Genomic DNA, 25,471 nt, shown 5'->3' with positions numbered 1-25,471 from the left:
TCAGCAGAGTAACATTACAATCTCTCTCATCATAACTGTGAATGTCAGAGCATGACTTACAGCTGCAGGTGGAAGAACGAAAAGGGAGAACAGACGAGCTCTGAAGAATCAAATATCCTGTTTTCATGTTAATGACTTCTTAATGAAATAGAGAACCCAAGAACACAAAATACACATGAGCTACAAGGAGCTGAGTTGTCTCTAAATAGAGTGTTTTCTCAGACATATGCAGGAGGCATCAGCAGATTGCTTTCATGTTGTTCTTCAGAGGGTTAAATTCCTCTGGGGCATTTCACAGAACAGCCAAAATAAGGGGAGAAAGGGAAATAAAGGGGGAAAAAATAAAATTCTCTTGGAAATAGATACAAGATAGCAGCTATAAAAGACACTGTAGTTTCTCTGATGGTGTTTGCAGGCAAAATCTGAGGAGTAAAACTAGCACGCCCAGTGGTGTTTATTCGCAAGACTTAAAGTGGCCCACAAACTATTTTCAAGAAGGCCACAATAGATCAAATGGCAATTAAAAATATCAGTCAGCAATTACTAAATTCATCTTTGCTTTCATCAGCCATTCAAATTCTTTTGGAAATCTGAAAAGTTTCTGAGATGTGCCTCTCCTGTCAAAAGAAGCAGTGTAAGCAAATGCAGCCTTAGGAGGGCCTTATGCCAAAGGCAAGAGTCTTTGCTTTGTGTCTTCCTGATCTTACAAAAGTCCCAGTTTTGACAGCCCTGGGAATCCGTCTGCACTAAAGCAGCTCCCTCAGCCTTCCTGAGATATTGGAATATAGTCTCACTCTCTACAGATCAGCACAATATAGATGTGTCCAGGATCAAATCCATTTGTTTTAAAGAAAACACCAGGAACAGGACAGAAAACCCCCACAGGATACCTTCCTTGAAAAGCTGAGATGTGGGACATTTTCCTTTACTGTTCATTTCTGCTCTGAAGAACGACCAAGTGTCAGCCTTCCAGATTTTCAGGTTGATTAAACTCTGCATAGTTCCAAGCCAAAATGTTTGATAATAAATTTAAAAAACAAACAAACAATCAAAACAGAGCACTAGGCAGGCTTCTACCCAAGCTGCACATCAGCACAGTCTTCAGGCCTGGTTCTCTTTTGGTTTTCTGTATGGGGAGTCAGTGATGGCAATGCTGCGAGAGCAGTGCTGCCACTCTTAATTTGGCCCATTAATGTCTACTTTGTCCTGAGGTACTTGGCTGCACAGAAATAGAAACCAGCAGAAAAGGCCAGTCCCTTAACAGGTCGCCCTCTACCACACACCTACCCTCAGTCACACATACACAGTTCTGTTCTCCACTACAGATGGTTTTGAGGACAGACGCTGGCCATATAATTGGAGTTAAATGAGTATTTTTCTCCAAGGTGATGAAAATGATCATAATACATAAACCAGAATAAGGTGCAACACTGTTTCACAAGTTGTATTGCTATTATTTTGGAGAGTAGACGCACAGTCTAGTTTACATTGAGGCGTATTATGCACAGGACATTTCGTTCAAGGTGAAAATACAGGCTTGCAGTTTCATGTTTTGCTTATGGCTGTAGGGAATTAGATGAGTGATTGCAACTTCTTTTCATCTTTTCAACTTATTCTTTGCCTTTGAAGTTCCAAGCCTGAGTTCTCTTATTTGTTAGGTTCTAAGAGGCCTTCAAAGTTTGAGCTCCGTGGAAAGGGAAAATGATCGTTTTCATCATTATCCTTATTGTAGGCATTCATCAACTAATGATGGGAAACTTCAGAAGGTTTGGAGTGAAGTAAAGGAAACAGGCAACTAGGAACAGAGACAGTCATTCAAGTTCTCCAACCCTCTTTGGCCTGTACAATTCTGCTGGACATCTCAAAGACTGGGTCCCCAGATTTCCAGGACTTTCCGTTTTTAATAGCTGAGAAACAAGAGATGTGTGTTGGGGGGAGTTGTATGTAATAGTGTGAAACTCTGTTAGGAGCCCCTCAGGAGAAGAAATAGGAGTGGTGTATACATACGTACGCATGCACACACACTCACAGACAAACATTTTAAAGCTGAAAATGGAATTAAGTTTGCAATAGCTTCAACTAACACAGCTTCTGAGAATGGATTAAAGACCAGGAGCAGTAACGAAATCTTTTGTCTATATCCTTTGTAGGCCAAATATGAAATTCACTTTGGAAGTAAATTTGACATAGAGCTCTTACTTCTTTCATCAATTAAAGGAAAATATTTGACTTAATCACTCTTGAATCTCGATATGTTCAAAACCTGTGATTTTGGCACATGCTTATAGTTTAGAAGTCACCATGGGGGGGGGGGGGGCTTCATTTAAATGATCTGGTTCAGGTCCTCCTGAAGTCAAGGTATCTCTTTTATCAATAGCTTCTCTTCAAAGGCCTGCAGACTATGTTTGGACCTACATCCGAGGATGATTTTTCAGTGGTTGTTGCCACCAGAAGCAGTAGTGTGAATCTGAAGCTGAAGCTAAATCATCCACTACAGACACCCAATATATTAAAAAATTGTGAGGTGCTCAGATCCTACTGTGACCACTTAGTCTATGTCAAAGGTGTGACCCTAAGTAAATTTAGATATAAATTCTATAGTATAACTTTATGCAGCAAACATTTCAGCTTGTATCAGTAATAAAGAACAGTGATATTTGTTTAAGGTAACTCCCCCCCAAGCTTCACCATTGCTGTAACCGACTAATGTCCCAAGATTTGGCAAGAAGACTTAAACAATATGGCTGATCCACAAAGCTTAAAATCTGTCTGGAAATCTCTGCATGCCTGCTTAGCAGCATTTAGCAGTATTGCACAGTGATTTAAGCTGGCAAGTGAAGAACTTTGTTTGCCCAGTTTAATGGCTGTTATTTTGCTCACTTACAAGGACTGACCTAGTTCTAATATCAGTTAAAAGCACAAACCCAACCATGGGAGCTGAGGATGTTGATGCATTGTTATCCGTGGCAGAAATGCTAGTGCCCTCAAAGGCCAAGGACTTCAGTCTTTGCCTCTTACTGGGAGCAGGACCAGACTGATTGCTTCTATATATTGAGCACAAAAGTTTATGCTGAATACTCATTTGCGCTAGAACTCAACATGCTGTCAGGAAATTACAGAAGATTTGCCTCCCAAATCAATATTTTCTTCAATTATTGCTCAGTATATTTCAGTTGCACATCATTCATAGATCAAGAATCCCATTGTTCCCATGGCTACATAAGCATAGAACAGGAGGAATAATGTCCTCCCCGTAACAGCTCAGCATTAATCTCAATAACCAGAGATTGACAGCAATGCAGGTTACGTTCAGCCACACTGCCTTGAGGTCTCCATTTCAACATCTCTGAGCATTTGGGGAAGCTGTGCTTAGGAAATGAGTAAAAGGGCTTTGCTCTTACCAGTAGAACCTGTTCGGTGCAACTCCCTCATGAAGAAGCTGCCATCTTCTGCCAAACTCCACTGAGCTGAATAACTGGGGACAAAAAGAAATAGTCATGAATTGCAGCAAAACGCAAAGACAGAAATTAAATTGAAGAATCTTTTATTACTTTTGAGATAGTGATTTGGATTCCAGTATCAAAGGACATGTCTGGGACAGCTTAAAGGTCTCTGCAGTGACTCTTCTGACTGAAGCAATACTGAGTAGCACAACATGGACCTCAACTGGTGCTACCTTAGGGATCACTATGTAGGAGTGCCCAACTACCTGCCATGAGTAAAAACTTGTGGTCTAGCTCTTTGTAGCACTATCATGTAATAAAAACACGCAGCATGGGAAAGTTGCATTTTACTTTCTTAAACCTGTGGTAGACACTGAATGTCTAGGATAAAACAGCAGTTTGATACACTAGCCTAGCTCTGACAACAGAGATGCAAACTTGCCTTCCTTCATATCATGTTGGAAGGTCAATATCTTTACAGTTACCAGTAGCCATCTCTAGAGAGGAGAGATCAGCTCTGTTTCAGTGCCTGTTTAGCCTCAAACTGCCAGCAATTTTATGAGGTAAGATTTAAAACATGAACAGTGAACCTTCTGAACATTGCAATCATCCCAGCAATGACATGGGCCACCACCTTCTCTGAGGCAATAACTTCCAGTCACTTCCCTTCTAGGGAGGGTTTTGACCCAGTACTGGCCCCTTAATTGCTCAATTTGGCACAAAAGAAGTATTCTAACATGTCCAGCTTTCTCTTGCAGGAGTGATTAAGTCAGACTAGCACAAGTAACTTGTACCATGGAAGAAGCTTCTGTTTCTCACTTTGCTCCTGTCCTCCTCCTGCAAACAGCATGACACCTTCTAGTGTTGTTATATAAGCAATATCCAACTACATGAGTCATTCAGAAAAACTTTCAATGATAAATACCAAATCAAACTGAAAAAGGTCAGCACAAAAAAGTCATGTACAGGTATTATAAATACTTGGACATACCTTTGTGGAGTGATATACAAATGCTATTTTCATCCAGCAAACAGCAGCTCTCCTTAAATGCTACCAGCAGGTAATTCTCAGGACAGTAGAGTGCAGGATTACACGGGTTCTGTTTGGCTTTCTTTTGCTTTATTTAACTTCAAATTTCTCACGTGGAAGCACTGACAGGCAGTCAGCCTTACACTTTTCTCACAGATTCATCCTGTTTTCCCTCCTTCCCTAGCTTTATAGACACTGTCATTCCCCCTTCCAGCAAGCAACATGGGATGCTTCCAAATTGGACCTCTCCTCTGAACTCTGATCTGCCTTTTCAATACATCATTTTAGAATCTTTAGAAACAACAACCTGACAATCTGAATTTTTATGCACAATTGTTGACTGAGTTTTCAAAGAACAAAGAGTAGCAGTAGATTGGCAGGAAGAAGAGAAGGATGGGAGCTTGACAATCACTGAGAAGGACAGGAGCTGATTTTAGAGGTTTGAGTTGATCAGAAAGTTGATATGAACGTAGGTTAAGAATGAAGTGACTCGGATTTAGGAAAACTTGACATCTACTTCTAGTTCTATACTACATTCCCCTTGCAAATCTGTATAGAATCCTCAGGTTCCTTATTCCAATACTTTGAAAGGATGCAGAGAAACTAATAATATGCATGATAGGTGTTTCAAAAACAGTAGACTAGGCATACATTGACATCTACTTTAACACATGAAAGCTGAAAACTGACCTCTTTTTCCCATCTCCCCTTTTCTTGAACACTGTCAAAGAGGGGAGAGGAAAGGGGGAAAAAATAAAAGAAAATGGGCCAGTTAGGGTAACCTTAAAGTTTCAAAAAAAAAAACATATCTAGACTCTTCTACTTAAAGAAAAATAACACACTCGCATTGAAGTTTTAAAAGAGTATGCATTTCTTACTTTAAAGCTAAACAGTTTTTCCTTTTCTAACCCCGGGAAAACTTTCATTTTTGAAAATGAAAGAAAAACTTTCAGGAGATTTAATAGTGACCTTTGCAAAGTGCTTTGAGGTCAGTTAATCAAGACCGTTTGCACTACAGGAAGTATTTTTCTCCCCCTTCACATCCAAAATCCATTTCTAGGCCTGCTTTCCTAATTGCAGCAGAAATATAAATTAACATAACTACAATAAGTTGCTGTCAATCTAGCTCACATATCAATGTTTTCCACTCACAGCAAAGTGGTTTCTTTTGTCTCAAGCAATGAGCCTTGGACATGCAACAATTTAACTTGTTAATAAAGTTCAGATCACCTGATGACATAACTTCCTTTCATTAAAAACAAGGAGTAATCCAAAAAACAGAGCAAACACCTTGTGCTTCCAGATCAGGTATAAGAAGTATGCAAGCTTTCTAGGGACACTGGTGTTCAGATGACCGAAATCATCACAGTATATCTCATCTTCACCCTTCTGTATCTCTCAGCCTTGTCCTCTCTAGATTCCCTGGGCAAAACTGTCAGCAGCTGTTCTTACCTCTCTAAAGTTGCTGGTTATAGCAACAGCACCCAAATTGCATTTATCACAGCCCACAGAATCTTTATCTGGGCTTGAGCAGCATGCCTCTTGCTGCCTGCCATTTCACTCACCGCAGTGCCAGGTAGCCATCAGTTCCCAGTGCCACAACTTCCCCCCGCCTCCTTGAGCGCAATACTGTGACAACCCATTCACCTATCGCCTCCAGCAACCCTCCGGGGACCCAGGAAGCCCTCCTTCTCTCAGAATGTGCCCTGAACAAGACATCTGAACTGGGCAGAAAGTGGAGAAACATAAGTCTTCATAGGATTGTTTCAGAGGGAGGAAACAGATAACAGCAATTCTTCTACATCAAGATCCTTTTCTCAACTGTCAAGTGTCTCAAGTGTCATTTTAGAGTGAGTTTATTTAGGTGGACCAGAAAAAAAGAGAAATATTTGGAGGCCAGGTTTTTGCCAAGTACCAGATATGACAGCTGGGATTATTTTTTCCCCATTTAGCAATTATGGTGCTTGTATGGATATTTTTTAAAGACAGCATCGTACTTTGTTGTTGTTATAAAAGCTCTCTCTCTCCCAGGACTTCTCGTGACAGGCTCATGCATGTAGTCCCTTCAGAGATGACATTTTATTTTCTTTGGTAAGCAACGCCTTCTGATGACAATTTTCATTAGTAGACTTAAATGAGATAATGTTCTTTGCCATGCTTCTTTTAACCACAAATAGAGAAAGAACCTAGTCCAGTTTCAATGTATGTTTTCATCTGAGGGTCAAATAGTGATTTTGCATTTCTATTTTAAGTGAGACAAGACTGTTATGAAGTACGAATCTCAAATTGATCTCTCAGATTTGACCCTTGTTCATCAGGGATTAATTCCTTTCTTGCTTCCTCTTCTCTCTATTTCTGTGTAATATCCAATAACTTAATAGTCATTAAGTATTTGTTGTTATCAGATTTGGACTTTTTTCCTAATATCTTGTTAGTTAGAAAACGACCACTTACCTTGGGAAAATGGAAACGCAGGGTAAAATGAAAGGATGCCTCAAGATTATAGAGGTCTTCTGAGGCTAAACAGGGATTCAAATCCAAACCTTCCAAACTACACAGCAAACCACTAGCTATAGAAAAAATCCTTCCTGCAACACTACACTAATATCTTCTGGAGTGTGGGAAACTGAAAACTTCCTTTCCTGATGTATACCAAACAATATCTGTATGTTGCTCAGCTCTGTTGCTTGCTTTCCCAGCCTATGAGGAGCATAACAGCTGCTCACATATTTCACAGTGATAGTGTAAGGTTCATCTTAAAACACTTCGAGACATCTGAGTAAAAGCAGGTCATAGTTACCATAATCTTCTTTCCCCTCTTCTTCTCATTTCCTGTTCTTCCTGTCACTAATTTTAGATTGGAGCCATTTTTTGCACGTGGGCCACATTTGTTGGTACCATTTTCAACTTGAGAGAGTCAAAACATTCTTTAATAAATAGATATTTTTAAGGACCAAAAAATGTAATCTGTAAATGCAGGGTAATTTTCCTACAATCAGATGAAAATGTAGAGGAAAAATAAAATATTTTGTAAATGCTTGCAGTTAAAAAATAAGGCATTTGGAGAGGAAGAAAAAAGTCTACATATAAATTCTTATTAAGAGTGAAAAAAGTTAACAAAAATTAGTTTTAAAACCCAATTGGTTTATTTGCTTTACTTTGAGAGTTTACACTATAACAAAATTCTAAATGCCTGAAAACATATGGAGAAAAGCTATTTTTTTCCTTAAGATTATAAGAAAAACTTTATTTGACTCATCTGATCTGGAGTGAAACACCACTTTTAGAAGGGGAAGGGTGTGTGAGGGAAGAGGAAAAAGAATTCCACAACCACTTTTTTTTTTTTTTTTTAGTTACTTCAGCTCTGGAAAATCTCTCCAAAAAGCAGGAAGCTCTCAAGATCTTTGCTTCATAAAATCCTCTATTATTTTGGATGATTTTGGACACATTATTTCATAACTCTCCTTGTCCTTCTGCCCTATTTTGCATATAATTATCACTTGTATTAAGTAATCTCCCGATATGCTAGTTCACAGCTGTAAAAGAGCTTTGTCCCCTTCCATGGTGTTGCTGGAACTATTTCATTCTCCTGTGGTTGGCCCATGTACCGTACTTCTCATACGTCTCCTCCTGCACTCAGATTTTCTACTCTTTGGAGTTGAAATCATCTATTGCAGTATGTGTTCACACAATGAAGGATTGGTAGGGATCTCAATAGCTAGGACAATATAGGAAAACAATAAGTGCAGACACATTTAAGGCCAAGTTTTCACCATAATAGATACTTTTGTAAAAAGTTCCACTATTCAAAATGGTGGAAATTAGATGATTTCCTCACTCCATTTTTTAATAAGGGTTTCTTCCCTTCTTTTTCAACCACAAAGCAGCACAGAGATCCTGGAATTAGGAGAATTTTATGTACATTCACATATCTCAGGTAGATTCCAAAGACAAACATCCTTAAGTGAATAAAAAGAAATCCATATAATGAGTTATCTTAAAACTTAGGGAAATTAGCCAGTCTCTGTCTAAAACACATGCCAACGTTTTAAACTTCATAAACCATAAGGGACCAACACAGAGTGCAGCTATCCTAATACATACTTGTGTGTGAAAATACTTGCGTGTGAAAAAAGGCAAAGTCTCTAAGTTGCAAAAGACAGTGTTGATAGGCATAGATTTGATTCAGGATAGGGAAAGTTTTCCTTATTATCATATTACATAAGAATGATCAAATTCAGTTAGAATAAGAATAGAGTTTCATGTCACCACTTTCCCTTCTTAGAAAGGCCATAACTGAGGAGATGCTTAGAAAAGAATGCAACTGTTCCTAGAAATATGGTCTCAAACTCCAGCAATCCATGGCTCAGGGACTTTCTGAGCCAAAAGTTGTCTTTGTGCTTAACAGTTTTCAACAGATTTTTCTACTTTTAAGTTCTCCACTCTTTTTTTGAACCTACGTAAACTTTCAGCACCCACAAAATCTTGTGGTAAGGTGCTCCACAGCCTAACATCACGTCGCAGGAAGAATCACCTCCTTTTGCTTGTTTTGTGGCTGTTCCTGCCAATTTCATTTGGCACTCCATTGGTTGGTACTACCAGCGTTGATTCTTAGTGAAGAACTGTTCTCAATTTATTTTACAACTATTACTATTTTCTATAATCACCCACAGAATGAGTTTTGTACTTTCCTCTGGAACATGAAGGCTATTGTTAGAAATGTTAGATTAGATGGAACAGTCATTCTGTCATAAGATTTCCTATTTCCCTGGCTGCAAAAACAGCCTTTAATGTTTCACAGAACTCACGGAAAATATTTAAACAGATACTATTGATTCCCTTCCTCCCATTGTTCATCAACTTTTTACAAGCCTCTGCCCGGAAATACTATCACATCTGAACACGAGCCTTAATATAAACCCCTAGACTATCAAGAGATGATTCAGAAGCTAGCTCACTGCTTCAACAGTTCTTCCAAACAGCATATCCTAGTGAGCAGTGTCTTGAATAAGCAAAAACTTTGTGCGAAGATGACATTCTTCCTATCGTTTTATGGGTAAATGCCACAAATCTCAGCTGAAAAATTACTGAGAAACTTCAATGTGCAATATAGAGAAGCACCTCTCCTAAAGGGATCATATGGGAGTCTTAAGTACTACAAAACACCAGACCTTCATTCACTTCTGTGGAGCTAAACCAAATGACACTAGCTGAGGATTCAGCTCTGTCCTTGCAGCTAAGATTACCAGCAGTCTTATCTAGTTCTGTATTTTTGCTTATCGGTCTACATGCATTTTAAAAACTCCAAACCAAATAGCTAAAATATGAACTTTGAGGGCTTAGAGTTCTCCAGACACTAGACAAATTTGATTCATGTTGATGTAATCACCAATGGTATAAAATTATGCCCTATAGGACCCTGCTTGTCTATTTGGATTTAACTCAATTATGCATTTGAAATCTTCTGACACAGGCTCGTGTGTTCAGGACAAAAAATGAGCTGTTAGCTTTTTCATAAAGTATTGCATCCGGGGGATTTTGGGACATGCACTTTAATAACTTTGTACTGTGTGCCACCTGTTTCCCATAAGAACACGGAATTTTCCCTGAGATTCAAAAATCTGGCTCTCATGAGGTGGCAGAATTAAGGCTATTTGGCTGTTGAATTTGATGGGTAACAAAGCATGACCTCAATCAGATGTTGCTAGTGAATGCAGACCTGTCTTAAAGAAAGCGATCCCTGTTCCTATCCAGTTACAACAAGCTCTGAGTTCCTCAGAGCCAGCTGGTACCTCTGCTGCCTGCATACTCATCTAACTCACCTAGCCAGACATTTACATTCACAGTAATCTATTTATCATCCAAGAACACAGAGAAACAGTTACTCATTTCACATCTGACCTTGAAGGCAAAGTTACACATACCAAGTACTGAGAATTTGAATGTCGTGAGGCAATATCACCTTGGAGGACCATTACACTAGTCAAGACCTACCCATCATCCCATCTGGTCTCAAGAGATTTGTTTTCCTAGCCACAGCTTTTTGTCACATGTGGAGCCCCCTCATGGCCTCAGTTCCATTTCAATGCCTGCACACAATGTCTGCAGATATGGCTGAGCTGAGGTATCCATGATGTTTCACCATTCAAGGTTTATGCTAATTGAACATTCTGATAAAATATTGGGTTCTGAATATTCGTAACATACTGATCTTTTCTCACATGGTAGGTCCATGTGCTTCCTGTGCTGATGAGGATATTCAATTTTATGTACTGATTTTATCTCATACAAAAAACATTATGCATATGGGAACATGGAGTATGGCCAAAGAAAAGGTGATTTCAGTCGGATGCTGGAATTGACATGAGGGAAATATTTTAGGCAAGCTAGCAGTCAACATTATTTTTCTTTTTATTGAAGACATTTTCCCTAAATAAGTTACAACAGAATATGGTTTGGAGTCATGCTTCCTGATCTTTTTTTTTCTTTTTCTTTTTTTTTTTTTTTGATGTTTTACCTTCACCATCTCAAAGAGGATTTAGTCACAAAAAACAGTGCATCTAAAACACAGATTTTGTACTCGTGAACCACATGAAAATTTTTAGAGTCCACTTTTTCCTCATCTTTAGGACTAACTTTTTTTTTTAATTTAGTTCAATTTCACCAAAGAGTGTAACATTCTAAAAGCACAGTTTAGCTTGAACTATAAACATAACAATGTCTAACTGGATAAAGACAACTCTGCATGAAGATGAAATAACATAATTTTAAATAAATGCTGTTAAGTCCTTCCTTTTCTCCCCATTCATTAATACTGAATAAGTTTATTACTGATAGAATGTAGATAGATAGATTATTGCTACCATCATAGGTGCATTTAAACTTCTACTAAGTTTAAGTCTTCATTAATGCCGCCGTCATTACTCTTATTGTTCAGAGGGATATTACTAAAATATTATTCATTTGTGAAAGAGCATGTTTGGAATTAATGTTATACCTTCAGGAAAGCAAACAGCAATAATGTGCCTTGCCTCAATTCTGTGATACGCTTCTTTAAGACTCTACAAGAACAACCACACTTTCATTTCTTTTATTTTCTATACTATCTGCAGAACAGGACAGGTCGGTGCATTATAGTAAGGACACAACAGACTGAACGAGCTTATACAGGTATGTAAGGTCCCTTAGGATTTTTCAGGCCCTTGTGCCTTTGGATCTACCTGCTAGACCAAAGACCATCATGGCAGAGACAGTAGGTTCCACGGTAGTGCCACATACATCTCCCACCAGTGGGAAGGGATCCAGAGTCCTGGATACACATGTGCTCCCAACTTGCATCCAGTGCAACTACTGGGATGCCAAATAAAGTACATTAAATTTAGACACAGTACTGTACAGGGAATTCCTCCTACAGAGCAGCCAAAGACTAGGAGGTAGGCTGCTGTTTCCCGAATCAGACTGTGTTTCAGAAGAGCCATGGACTTTTTTCTGCCAAAACTGAATTTAATACAACAATATATAATGAATAAACAAAGAATCTGAAATCACATATGGTCCGTCCTTCCTGGAATAGATCACAGGATGCATGATCCAGGCTACACAAACGGGCTACAAGGCTGATACTCATTTACTCACTTGGTCTCCATTCTAATTGTAAGTTCCATTGTTAAGACACTTAAATATCCCTGAAGCACGACAGTTCATAGGACACCCCACAGATTTTGAGTGTTTTAAGTTGCAGCAATGCATTAATCATGCCACATAGAAGCCATCAATAAGGTTACCCAATAACTGGTGTTTATTGAATGCTGATGGAGAGATGTCAGAGTGATAAAGCTTTCAGATACCTGCTTCACAGCCATTTCAAACACTAGTGAGGTCTGCAGCTCTGTTACTGATTTTACTTTCCTTTATATCCCTTTCCAGTGCTGGTACTTGGCTGGTGTTGTGATGAACAATGCATTACTGACGCTTAGAATTGTTCAATATGGTTGTAATACAGTAAGTCCTTTTGTGCGTGTTTACTGGATCAAAGCACACTGGAGATGTCTCTCAGCTTTACTCGTCTCTTTTTCTTTTTTTTCCTTTCTTCCCAGCCTATCCTTCAATTACTTCTCACATATTCTCAGAAATGAGCCACATCAGCTATGTTCTGGTCTCATGGCGGCTTGCAAGCAAGTGTATTAGTGTGATGTCTCCACTGCAGGCAACTCATATACTAGCAAGTGGCAGGAAACACAATTTTACTACCAGATGTTTAAAGGAATATGCCCAGCATATATATCTTGGAGCCAGAAGGAACTTCTAGCATCGTCAGTCTGTTCTCCTCCAAACAGATGCCACAGAGTTTTATCCACTAACTCAAGCAGTAAAGAGAATTATCAGGTCCAGCAACTGATGGCGGTACTAGATCACATCTTTGGAAAAACATCTAGTCTTCACTGAAAATTCCTGACAGATCATGAATTCACCACTCCACTTAGGAAGTTGTCTTCAAGGTTAATTTCCTTCTCTGGTAAAAACTACCATCTGCAACAGGTAACAGGGTATCCTGCACTTGCTTTCTGTTGTGTTATAAATTTACTAGGTAGGTGCATAACTATCTAGATAACTGCATTAAAGAAATGCATTGTTGGCTAAAAAGCATATCCTGTTAGCATGAGAACAGAACAGAAATGAAAAAAAAGAAAAGGCTCATTTCAACAGAATTCAGGGCAAAATGTCAGAATTTTCATGCACACATACATAACTTCACATTTAAAAATAAATCATTGGCTATCATTTGTATCATAGCAAAATCTATGGGCTCCATGTGAATTTACTGTTGACAGATGCTTTGCATGATAAGAAACTGGAGACACTTAGGAGCTTACAGTCAAACAGAGACAGAAAAGGGAGAGAAGCATCTGCAGAAAAGTGAAGTGAGTTGTTCAAAGTCACAAAGACTAGTGGCAGACCCAGTGATACTGATCACAGGTCCTTATTCCCAATCCAGTGCACGGTCCCACTCTGACAGAAAGAAAAAAGAAGTCAATTTTCACAGAGATAGGAAAATTGGAATTATGAAGAGAAAATCCTGTAGAGAGACAAGGGTTCTACCCACAGCTATAAATACGTATCCAAAGATCCCAAAGCAGCAAATGAACAATTTCTCCAAGGGTACAGTGGGCTCATATTCATACAGATGGATAAGCAAGGGCATATTCATTTGCCTATAGATGAGTAAGTCAGTGGTAAAGAGCACAGTGATTACTGCTTGGGAGTCTTTCCTTACATTTCACTGATCATGCTTCTGGCCAAGAAATGCATCTCCTTTTTGGACTAACAGGCTGCCCACTGGGCTCTGCTGGCTTATTTCTTATTATTTCTCATTTATTTGAGGGGGAGGGGCTAGGGATTCCTCCCCATTTTTTACTTGCATTCACTATTTTAAAGTATTTCCCCAGCACATTATGCTTAGTGAGGCATGAGAGAGATTAACGGGTACGCCAGGAAAATATATTTATGACAGTTTGCACGTTGGCTTATAGTCAATTAAAAAAAAAGATATTATCTGACAACATTACTCTTCTTGCTGAGATAATGCTGAGGTGCCGACCGTAAAGGAAGAAAGGAGGAAAATTCCAAACAAAATAACAGCCAGATGAACAGTTTCGATTTCCCTTCCTTGTTCATCGGTACAGCATGCTGGTTGCCACCAAATACCATCAGTCTGCCAAGAGATAACAAGGCATATTTGAAAAAGGATTGTGTGCAATATTGTCAAGATGCAGGTGTCTGCACTTCAGGACTTCACACAAACGGTTTGCAAAGCCCTAGCCACAAATGTGGATGTTTCTGTGCACGTCTGATAGCTTGCCTAGAAACACAACCACATAGAGACTGTTAAAAACAGGGGCTAGAGCTCACAAGATCTGTACATTGAAGGCCCTTTCCATGCCTGGCACAGGTGTTGGTGACCCAGAAAGGATATCCGAGATCATCTGGAAATTGCCACATGTTGCGAAGGCTGGGCCAAACACCTTCTACAGTGCAAATTGCTTAATATTTTTCATCTTCAACATCTTGTGTCAAAGAGAATCAAGTCTTCTGGAAAATTAGTTTGGTTGATTAGCAGTGCCTTAAATACTAACACAAATGGTGCACACTATTCAAGGAGTAATGCCCTAGGAAAAGGGGGAGTTATTCTTATAGGCTAATGTTAGCCGCATGTAAACAATTTCCCTGCTTCTATCTGCAGTGTGTCAAAAGAAATAGGCTTTTTCCAGAGGATGATTCAAAGCGGCTAATGCTTATGATTCTAGAGAAGCTTTTTTCCTCTCCATTAATTTTAGATGGGATTAGCCTCCTTCGGCTAATGTTAGTCCAAGTGAATATTCATCTAAATTTTGTCAGCAGCACTGAATAAAAACTAAAAGTGATGCTGCTTGAGGTTAACAGAAGAAAATTTTAAAGCTATGATGCAAGTTATGGTAAAAGAAATCATTTTTTCCCCCCTTCTCTGGTCTGCATATACAGTAACCGCTATCACTGAAACTGAGAGGGTGTAACAGAATAATTTAGGCTGAAAGGAACCTTTGGAGGTCTCTGGTCCAAACCAATTCCAAGCAGGGCCACCCTCACAGTTAGATCTTAATGCAGCAAAATGAAAGGCAGAATCTTGCTCCTTGCTTTAGAGTTACGAAGTGGATCCAAAATAGTCCATCACATCTGGATGAGTACTGGCTACATCTACGACAGATAAGCTGTTGTAAGACACAGCATTAGCTCAAACACAGGAATGATGCGTCAGCTCAGACCTTACCTCCACAGCTATGCACAAAGATAAGACTAGGCTGAAAAGATTGCAGTTCAGCTCCTTTTATTCAGTGCTTTTAAGAGCTGGTCTGTTCTCTCACACAGACATCCTGTGGCCATACACATCCTTGCTCTCTGACATATATAGGTTTACACAAGTGATTCCTTTGTCATCCTTGATATATGAACACCTTTCTCTCCCACTTAAATGCATGAAGAGTTTACACCACTAAATCTATTCTCTATTACTTTCCCTGGGTGCTACCTGAGCAATCCCCAATGGGTTGGCGACCAGATAAATTCTTTCTTGCATGCCTTGCACAGCTATATAACCTCATTTTATATTATCTAGGCAAGGGGGGTTCTCCCCTGCTTTAAATACACAGACATGAAAAGGCACAGGCACAGGCACAGAGAGTTAAAAACAGCTTAAACAAAACCGATTCAGTGTCACTTAATCTAGCTCCTAAAAGACACTGATCCTCCACTGGACTCTACGGGACAAATATCTACCTTCAGAAGACAGAAGAAGAAAAAATGCAAAAGAATCTATATTAAATAATATGGGAGCATAATTTTTAAAAGTTTCAGTCCAATGTCAAGTGAATTTTCAGTGTGTTAAGTGGAGAAGGAAGCTTTTTGCATCCATTTCCTGTGTGCTTTCAGTTGAGATTTGTTTTCATTTTAGTTTTTCAGTTTGAGAGCTTAAAGTAAGACAGGTCCTTGAACAATGACAACAGCACCAGAAACAGAAGAGCCTCTCAACTGCGAGACTCGGGTGGCTCACCCTGCAGGGGATATCTTTCTTTTCTCCCTGTGCCTCAATTTTCCTCTCTGTAAAATGGGAGGAAAGATATTGACCACTGTATGAAGATACGACTATCAGCAGATAAGAAGCTCTGTCAAGGAGCTAAGGGTCGTTCTAACACTAAGTCGGTCATGACGCATATTGTTAGGGCAATCGTGGAAAAGCACACATGAACAGTCGTGTGGAAAACTATTTCTTGCTGACATGCTAAAGAACTACAGAAATTCTCACTTGCCATTTAATGACAGCCTACCCTGGGTAACTTAAAAATCAACACAAATTTCCTCAAAGAGGAAAATTTTTATCCTTCTTTTCTCATAGGGTTAAGGGGACCGGAGCATGGGAAACGAGGCCAGATGGCTCTTTCACTTTCTATGGTATTTGTCCTATTGAAGGACTTGAAACAGGAAAGTCTGTGAAATTTTACCCTTACATCCCCTCCAGCTTGCAGCTGAACCCACTTCCTTTACTGTAGGAAACTGAGGAAGATGACATAGTTAGATGACAGAAGATATGTTGTCCTATGCACAACAGAATCCTAATTTGCTAAATCCTAGCTTCAGCACTTCAGCTACGCAGCCAAGCATCAGTCCCTAACTCACCAATCTCCAGCACAACACGTTTTTTAAATTAGGGGAGATAGTTGGAATCAGATATTTGGGAAAGTCACCCTCCCTCCCCCCCTCAAAAAAAATGAATCCTTTTCATTTACTTATGGTGTGTTGACAGAGCTCCTTTAGTCTGGAGTATCTTTCTCTTCAAGAGTTCATTTAAAATAAGAGACGATTAGCAGCAACAATAACTCCATTTTAAAGCTGCTTTTTCAGCTCCTCTCAATGTCGTTGAGTTCTTGAGGACTTTTGTACATTTATTCCTGAGCTGGGCAATTAGGACTCTGCATTTTGCCCGTCTGGCTTGTGTTTCCCAATTCCGCCTGTATTTCATCTCCCCAAATGGCTTTGTTATTCATGGGTGATTACTAGCCATTTCTTAGCCTATCTGACCCATCTGAATAGCAGAAGATGTCTCCACGTAAAGTAGAGGCTCTTACATCCCACCCTCTGATTACACAGCAAACCACTTTTGAAGATTATAGAGCAATACATAAGTAATACTCCCACCAAATGCAGCACCTATCACACGAGCAAGCTGATTAAAGCCATGAGAGCTCACACATATAAGACCTCCAAAAAGCTTTTGCACCGCAGCAATGCTTTGTGTCTGAAATCGTCTCCTGATTTGTAACTCCTCTTAGGCAGAAGATGGAGAAGCATGCAGTAGGTCTGCAATTACGTGGTAAGAATCAGCCACGTAACAACTGTACTTTCAGCCAGAACAATGAATGCAATCACAAAGCAATTAGTGCAGGCAGCAGACGGCTTGGCTGCTCTTTTTTTCCTCAAGACTGACAGGAAAAAGTTATGACTGAATAAGGGACTGGTCTGTCAGCATTGGTAATTCTAGTCTGCTGCCCAAAGCAGAGACAGAGGGGAGAGCTATATGAACAAAAGTAACCAAGTCACTGAGGCTTAATGAGTTATTGCTCGTTAGCTAAATCCCAGTAATTAACCACATTCACACTAACACAACACCCAAGAAACTGGGAGGTAAAATGACTTCAGCTAACATAGACTTCTCTACCATTTAGTAACTCCCTATTCAACCAAACAGAAAAGATCTGTAATACTTATCAGTGATAGACTCAGTGGGCTGTGAAGAGACTGAGGGATGATGCTTTGTGACCCATTTCACGTGTTCATTACAACTGAGCAATGAGAGGTATGCACTATAGAAATGCTAGCTGAAGCCATCTGCCTGATAGGATTGGATGGCGTTGCCCTCATCAGCCTTGAACTGGATGGACCACCTCTGAGAGTCAAACGCTCCGTTGCCAATGTGAAACCTCTCTGGCTCCTTCTCCATTCACCATCTGACTTCCCCGGTCCCACCTGCTGCAATGACAAGAGACAAATGGAAGGCAACTACGATGTGGCTTGCTGACCATCGAACCATGGGACTGGAGGGAACGTAAACACATTTTCTAGTCCATTTCTATCTCCCTCCTGATTGCAAACAGCAGAATTAAATGATTATGACAATCCTAACTGGTTGGAATCTAACCTACTCCTTAAAGCCCCCATCAATGCAATCTCCACAGCCTCTTCAGTCAATGGTATCAAAGCTCCCTACACCACGTACATTCATTACCATGTAGCTACATTTCCCTTGGCTCCTCAGGTGACTTGTGTTCAGCATGCCCACAACACAAGGAATCCAAGAGTAGTAGCTTCTTGTTGCTTAAATACAGCCTTAGCAAGAGATCACGATGTAGCAAACTGCAGTCATTTGTTTCAAACCAGCTTAGAGCTCCCATTGCAATTATCTAAATACCTTCAAGACCACATAATTACTCTAACCAAATTCTGCCTTTGGACACAGAGGTATAAACCAATGAGAGCCATTTGTACTTAGCCACAGGCAGAACTTGACCCTTTGTCTGAGTAACATTTAATTTAGTCTGAGTTGATTAATACTTCTTGCCTCTTTGTTACCCTCTACGGTTCTTGGTCAAAACTTGTTGAAATCAGAAAATGTCTCCAATTATGCTTTAAAGTAGAAACCAGTCCTGTGATTCAAAACTATACAAAACACTTTAAGCTTTAATTTGGAGTCATTTAACTGGTACAGAAGTGATGCACAGTCCTTGTGCTACCTGAATTTTTTTTTTTTTGGCAACTACAGTATTTTGTTACCAACAGTTATCCAATTTGCTAATCACTGGCAGAACAGAAAGAAATTTCACCATACAGCCTGCACCCTATCACCTAAGTCACCCATATAGTGTGCTTCCTACACCAACCCCATAAATTCAGGTTAACCCAAGGAAGGGCCCTTCATTCTCATATCCAGACCATTTTTTATGATTTTGTAAAAGAAAAGGGTGGCAGCTTCCTATGGAATGGTCACAACGTACGTGCTGGTAGCCATCTACCATAAATTAAATGAGCATTAGCTGTATGGACTCTAATTCAGAGTTATTTCCTGAGCAGATTGACTACCACACAAGCAGAGAGTCCTTTTCTACTATATCCCACTTCTATTTAACAAATTTGCCATTGAAATTTTCACTGACCCTCACCCAATAAATCTCATGCTACCACCATACAATAACTTCCCTTCCAAAGCGTCCTAGAAGACAGCAGAGACCAAATTCTGGTCTGTTTTACATCAGTTCATGGAACTGAACAGCCACAAGGTAAGGATAACATTCTGCCCTTGTCTAACTACATACCAGACACCCCAAAACCATTTCATCTGCACCTTCCTCTGGAACAGATTATATCTACAGTACATTCCACAAGACAGACAACATAGAGTGTGAGTGAAAGATATTGCACGTAATGGACGCTTACAAGAAGAATTTATGCAGGCAAGATACATTTCCCAAGGCTGAATTTTGCAGGGATATTAAGCCACAAGCCTGGAAGGATATTGGTTTTTAGCTTAAATCCCAGGACTGAACAGAAGTTCACTCTGAATTCCAAACATTCCCATAAGCTTAACTACTTATTTAGTTTCCTTATGCTATTATTTTCTCAGGCTTACAGTAATAGTATCTACAAGCCTAATTTAAGCAAAAGGAAAATTAATTCTTTAATGTTTATAAAATGTATTGGAATACACAGCTGGAAGACATAATAGAATTCAAGCTTTTATGTTGATATTTACCCTAATGTATAATCTGAACAATTCAGTCAATAATTCTCATTTTGACTATTTATTAGATTCATATTCTCACAGATTCATCATGTGCAAAACAAAAAGAGACCACTAAATCATTTTGTATGATGGCTTATATATTACATATCAAGATATTTTTACTCCGCTACCCCATTTGGGAGATTAGTGAATTGTTTTGGTCTGTTTTCCAGTTTTATTCAAAACATCAAAATGTCAGTATGAGCAACCCACCATTTGTCCTAGCTGTTTGCTCCAATGGTTAATCACTTCATTGTTGATTCTAACTGCACTAACTTCCAGCCATCAATTCTTGTTATGAGTTTCTTTACTAGGTCAAAAATGCTTTCTTATACATGGTATCTTCCCCCATGAAGACATGACTAAACAGATTAAGCTCTGTAAAGTCCTTCACTGGAAGGTGACTGACTTGTGAGCGTTGATGTGCCTGATTTTCAGCAAGTGCTAAAAATGAGTTCTCCTACAAACAGGTCGCACTCTGGTGTCTCAGGCTGTGCAGCAAAAAATCAAGGCAAATCTCACAGCATATTTATTCAGCTGATGGATGACCTGAAGAAACTGAAGAAACTAGACTTCAAAGGAAATTGATTCACTGTTACTCTCTCTTTGAAAACCAGAAACTACTTCAAAATATGCCAACCGAACAAGAACACGGAATATCCTATACTGTTCGTGGAGCTGATGCCAGAGTAGAGTGAGAGAAGTGTTAAGTAAGAGGACAAAAAGCCTCATTGGAGGTTGTTATTCCTATCATGAAAGACCCCAGCTTTCTTCTCTGTCCTATGCCTGCCACATGCTGCTGCAAAAAGGATAACTTGCAGGCTGCCAGGACAGGCACAGAGGACTAGGACCCATGAACACAGTAGGTGTCCATGTCCTTTATTTTGCCCTAAACATCAGCTTGGCTACCCCAAAGCCTGTCCTGAGTGCTCTGCAGCAGTTAAGTAGAGAGAGTGGGTGTCCAGCTTGTTCCTAAGCAAACAAGCCAACATGCTGCCAACGATTCTTACCTTCTGGTCTTGACTATATGCTAAGATCCAGTCTTCCTGCTTGGGGTGGAAAAGTAGGCTGTGGATGTAGAAGTTCAGACGGTATTTTTGATAGGTGGCCCCTTCATCAGAACTAATCAATAAGCTGCTCTCAACCTCTGGATCAGTCAACAGCATAATCTATATGGAAGGGAAAGATGAAAATACAGTGGTCAAGAGGAGTCAGATGGAAGAGTAAGGAAGTAGCCAGGAACTTCAGATAAGCCTGGTAACCGTGTTCATTTTAATAAGCTTCAATGGGGTATCAAAACTAAGCATAACCAACCTTTCTGTAAAGAAAATAGTATTTTTAACCGTGTATATACACACACAACATACAATCAGATAGACAAAATGACTTTATCACTAGGTTAGAACAGACATAAATAAAGTCTATGCTTTGGTTAGCTCAAAAGGAAAACCTGAGTCTTGTTAACATCAGAGTGCAAACTTGTTAAGGTTTGAGTCTTGTTAACATCAGAGTGCAAACTTGTTAAGGTTACCAGACAGCTACAGCAGGCTGCTAGGCTCTTCACGGGTGAGTTATTGGAGTGACGAAGGAAAAGTTAGGCTTTAAGAAAAAAAAAGAACGGGAGAAAGAGACAGAGGCACGCAGAATGATCTCTAATAGTGAGGTTTGTTAGACTCTGGCAGAATTTTTAGAGAAGAGGACAGCTTCATTGCTTGAAATGTTATAACCTGGCTGTCTGTAAGAAGCAGTCTTGCTTTGGCAGGAGAACGCATTTGATAACGTGCTGGGTTCTTTCCCTTTCCAGTTTCTATGGTACGGTGAATTATAGATTCAGTGGTGTATCAACAATAGTCTCTGCACAGCAAAGTTGCTTTCTAGCTTAGCCCAAAAGTGTTCAGGAGAAACAGTAGCTCTCCATATATATATGGCTTGCAGCTGTAGTAGCTATATCTTCCCCATTAATTATGGTGTTAATTGCTCTGCACTGCTGATGAATCAGAGAGAATAATGAGAAACTCCTCCCATGTGTCTTTGCATGAGAGAAAATATACAAGTTTGAGCAGCACAAAGAGATCGCTTCAGTCTTTCAGCAAGCAGCAAAGCAATATCCCTAAGGAACGGGAACAGGGCATCATGAACGACACACATGAGAAGTTCTGAAGAATATTTGCCCAATAAGTTATTAAAGCCTTGAATCATTAGCATCATTTTTTTAAGTACTGGCGCTGCTGTTGCTTTGCAAATGGCAAACACCGATTTGTTTTTAGACAAGCCTGAAATAAAAGGAACCACACCTGGCATTTCTCAGAGTGAATTCCTATCTCGCTTTGGGTACTGTAAAATTACACACTTTATCATTTCCCTTTCCATCTTCCATTTAGGCAGGCCAGAATTAGATATAACTTAACTCATTACCTGTGAATTATAGGGCATCATCAAGTCTTGATAGACCCTGATGATAAAGAACTGCTAAACTGGTTGCATATGAATGGGTAAATGCACATATAATCTACATAGAAAGTGTCTTTCATTATTTGATAACTTCCTGAGGTTATCTCTAGAAAACCTCTTGCTAGCATAACGACATGGCCTATGACTTGGAAGGTTTGGGTTCTCCAGGTTTCCTGAGTGATCTTTCACCAGTTATATTGCCGCTCTGCAACTCTTATGTAAAATAGGATAATGCTCCTGTTTTAACTTAAAGATACAATCTGCTTTTGTACCCCCTGTTGCTGATCTATTTTCGAAGTCTAATGAGGAAAACATGTACTATTAGATTAAACAGTCTTATTTTCATATAAGACTTCCAAGTACATTAAGCTTATCATTGATGTGACTTCTAAACTGATGATTGCCTGATAGAGGATACACAGAGAGCATTAGTAATCAAAACATCAATAGATAGACCCTCTACTGTCACAAAGTAGCCTATCCAGCTTCTCAAATCAAAAATTTATTATGATCTTTACCAGTGAGCACTTTTTTTTTTTTTTTAAACCAGAATAATTTCTGGGAGAATGCTTCTATGGTTAATATTTATCAATTCAGTACTATAATTCAGCCATTATGATTTTCCTATTTTTATTAATTCCTTTTTGAGTAGATTTTGTTTATGCTGATATTTGAAAATATCATAGCACAGCATTAATTTGGACTACAGCAACTAGAGAAGAAATAAATGCAAATCACCCTGAAGTTAATAAGAGTCTCTTCATTGACTTTGGGTTATACCTCTAAGGAAAGTTGTAAATCAAGATTCATTCTAGTCTCACATGCCTCCTTCTACCTGCACAAGGAACTCATCTGACCTCATCACTGTCACTTCCAAGCACATCACAGACTTAACATTGTCTGTCAGGCCACTCCTCAGGAGTGTGAAAGTGCTCTCATCTCCATTTCATAGAAAGGGAATTGAGGGACAAACTATTGAGGCACTGAAGCACCTAATTCCTGATTCAATCAATACAAGTTAAGTACCTAAGCAGACCTGCCAGCACTGCTCATCTTAGCTTTAATCTGCTAACTACCACCCTGGGTTATTACTAGCGTGTTTTCAGGTTTCTGTGATCTCCGGAAGTGTTGGCTGTCACAAGTACAGACACAGTGTTTCTGGCATATCCTGGACACACCATTTTTACTACATATGCTGACAGCAGTACTGTTTTAGATGTGGCTGAGCTGTTTAGAACTACTGAGGATTTATGTAAAGGCAAATGGAGAGCCTGAGGCAGAGGAGGGAGTTGAACTCACGGCTCTGCAGCCCCTAGGGGCTGGTAACTATGAGACCGGCTTTCAGTGCCAGGACAGCATTTTCTGCCCCATCATTGCACCCTACATTGCCAATCTCTTTACAAAGATATCACAAAATAAGAAAGTTAGAATTGACGAAGGAGTTACTATTCACACCACAGCCACAGCTTCATGTTGCATACAAGATAAGTTAAAAATAAACTTAATTACAACATATTGGCATATAAATGGCCTGTTATATGGCCAAAAGAGAGTAGTTAGAGGACGACAACCAGAAACTGATATCTGAATGAAAAATCAGTCAAAATGCAGGGGAAATACTGGGTCTATGTACATGAACCTTTTAGTTCAGATTTATTGTCTAAATTGCCTGGAATATAAATGACAAGGGAGGGAAAGTACAATGAATTTTAATATTTTTGTTGTTACAATATGTGACGTACGTAGTAATCAAATTTTAGAATTTTTTTTTTGAAATAAAGGAAGGTAATTGCTTTCAAGTAGCCTATTACCCATTGACTTGACATTGTTGCTTATCTGGAAAATAAAAGTGGATACAAACACGTTTGTACAACACAAAGATAAAACCAACAGCAATAACAAAATGAATATGAGTTTAGAAGTCATAAACTCTAATGTCTAAGGAATACAAGAATATCTCAGAGAGGAGATTAGGGAGAAACTACTTATAAAACTTCCCACTTCAATGTAGAAAGGATGCTGGATTACCTTAAATGTGACCTCCTTGAAGGATGACCTCTCTTGCTCTGTCTCTGCAAGGCCTAACAACGTATGACTGCCTTCCAGGCTAACACTGTTTTTTGGACAAAAACATTCTGGGAGGAATCAACATGGCTTTTGCATAAAAAAATCATACCTCAAATCTAAGTTCTCAGAGAGCATCACAGAGCAAGTAGGCACAGATGACCTGGCTGATAAAGTCTGTCAGGATTTTTGAGAAGTTCCCTTGCCAGAATCTTTTAAAGACCTGAAACTGTCATGGGTTAAGAAGATCTTTCCATACGTTAATTGGTCGTTAAAAGATAAGCATTAAGGGGTAGGAAAAAACAATTAGTTTCCACAACAGAGAGAGGCATTCAGCCAGAATTTATCTTATGTTTTGTGCTGTACAACATATTCATTAATGATTTGGAAAGAAGGATGGAAGCGAAGGTGACAAAGTTTGCCAATGGCAATAAGATATTCAGGACAATGAAAACAAGAGCCAGCTATGAGGAGCTGCCGAAGGATTTTGCAGTACTGAGGACCTGAGCAGCAAAATGACAGATGAAATTCAGTGATGATGTATGAAAAAAAAAAAACAGATGGAGGAAAGCAATGCCAATGTAACAGACTGAACAATGGGCTCTGAGTAGCTATTTTCTTTCTGGAAAGGGATCTGGGGTTTTCAGTGGAGATCTCCATGAAAACACCAGCTCAGCCCTTAGCTCCTATCATAAAAAGCAAATATAATATTAGGAATTATTAGGAAAGAGTTAAAGAGTAAAAAAGATAACTTTATTAGGTCACCGTACAATGTTACCACAACTTAAACGCTAGATGCTGCTTTGGTCTTCCACTAAACAAAAAAAAAAAAGGCTGTCATAGAAAAAGTATACAGAAGAGTAATAAGGATAATCAAAGAAAAGCATGAAATGTTTTTCATACAAGCAGCAAATAAACAAAGTATTCAACTCCAAAAGAAATAAATGACAGGCAGTTTGACCAAAAGTATAAACATATTCAAACAAAAGTATGAATAGCCCAGAAATGCTTAGAGAGCAATTGTTCACTTTCTGAAATAACACAAAACTAATGAGAATCAAATGAAATTATCAAGAGTAAGATACAAAACTCAGGTGAAGCCACAATTTTTCATCCAGT

At 39.2% G+C, this 25,471-nt stretch overlaps 1 protein-coding gene across 1 annotated transcript in view; it reads right to left on the bottom strand.

The window, feature by feature from the left end:
• SORCS1 (sortilin related VPS10 domain containing receptor 1) overlaps nt 1-25,471 on the bottom strand; it is a 316,869-nt gene that overhangs the window by 103,691 nt on the left and 187,707 nt on the right. The window contains exons 4-5 of the mRNA XM_068949692.1: nt 20,848-21,006; nt 3,402-3,475 (exon numbers count right to left, since the gene is read on the bottom strand). Of these exons, the coding sequence (XP_068805793.1) occupies nt 3,402-3,475; nt 20,848-21,006 (233 nt within the window). The remainder of the gene's footprint in view (nt 1-3,401; nt 3,476-20,847; nt 21,007-25,471) is intronic.

Source organism: Struthio camelus, chromosome 7 (genome assembly GCF_040807025.1).
Source record: "Struthio camelus isolate bStrCam1 chromosome 7, bStrCam1.hap1, whole genome shotgun sequence".
NCBI lineage: Eukaryota > Metazoa > Chordata > Aves > Struthioniformes > Struthionidae > Struthio > Struthio camelus.
Note: the sequence above shows the minus strand (reverse complement) of the source record. Positions and strands in the feature narration are given on the sequence as shown.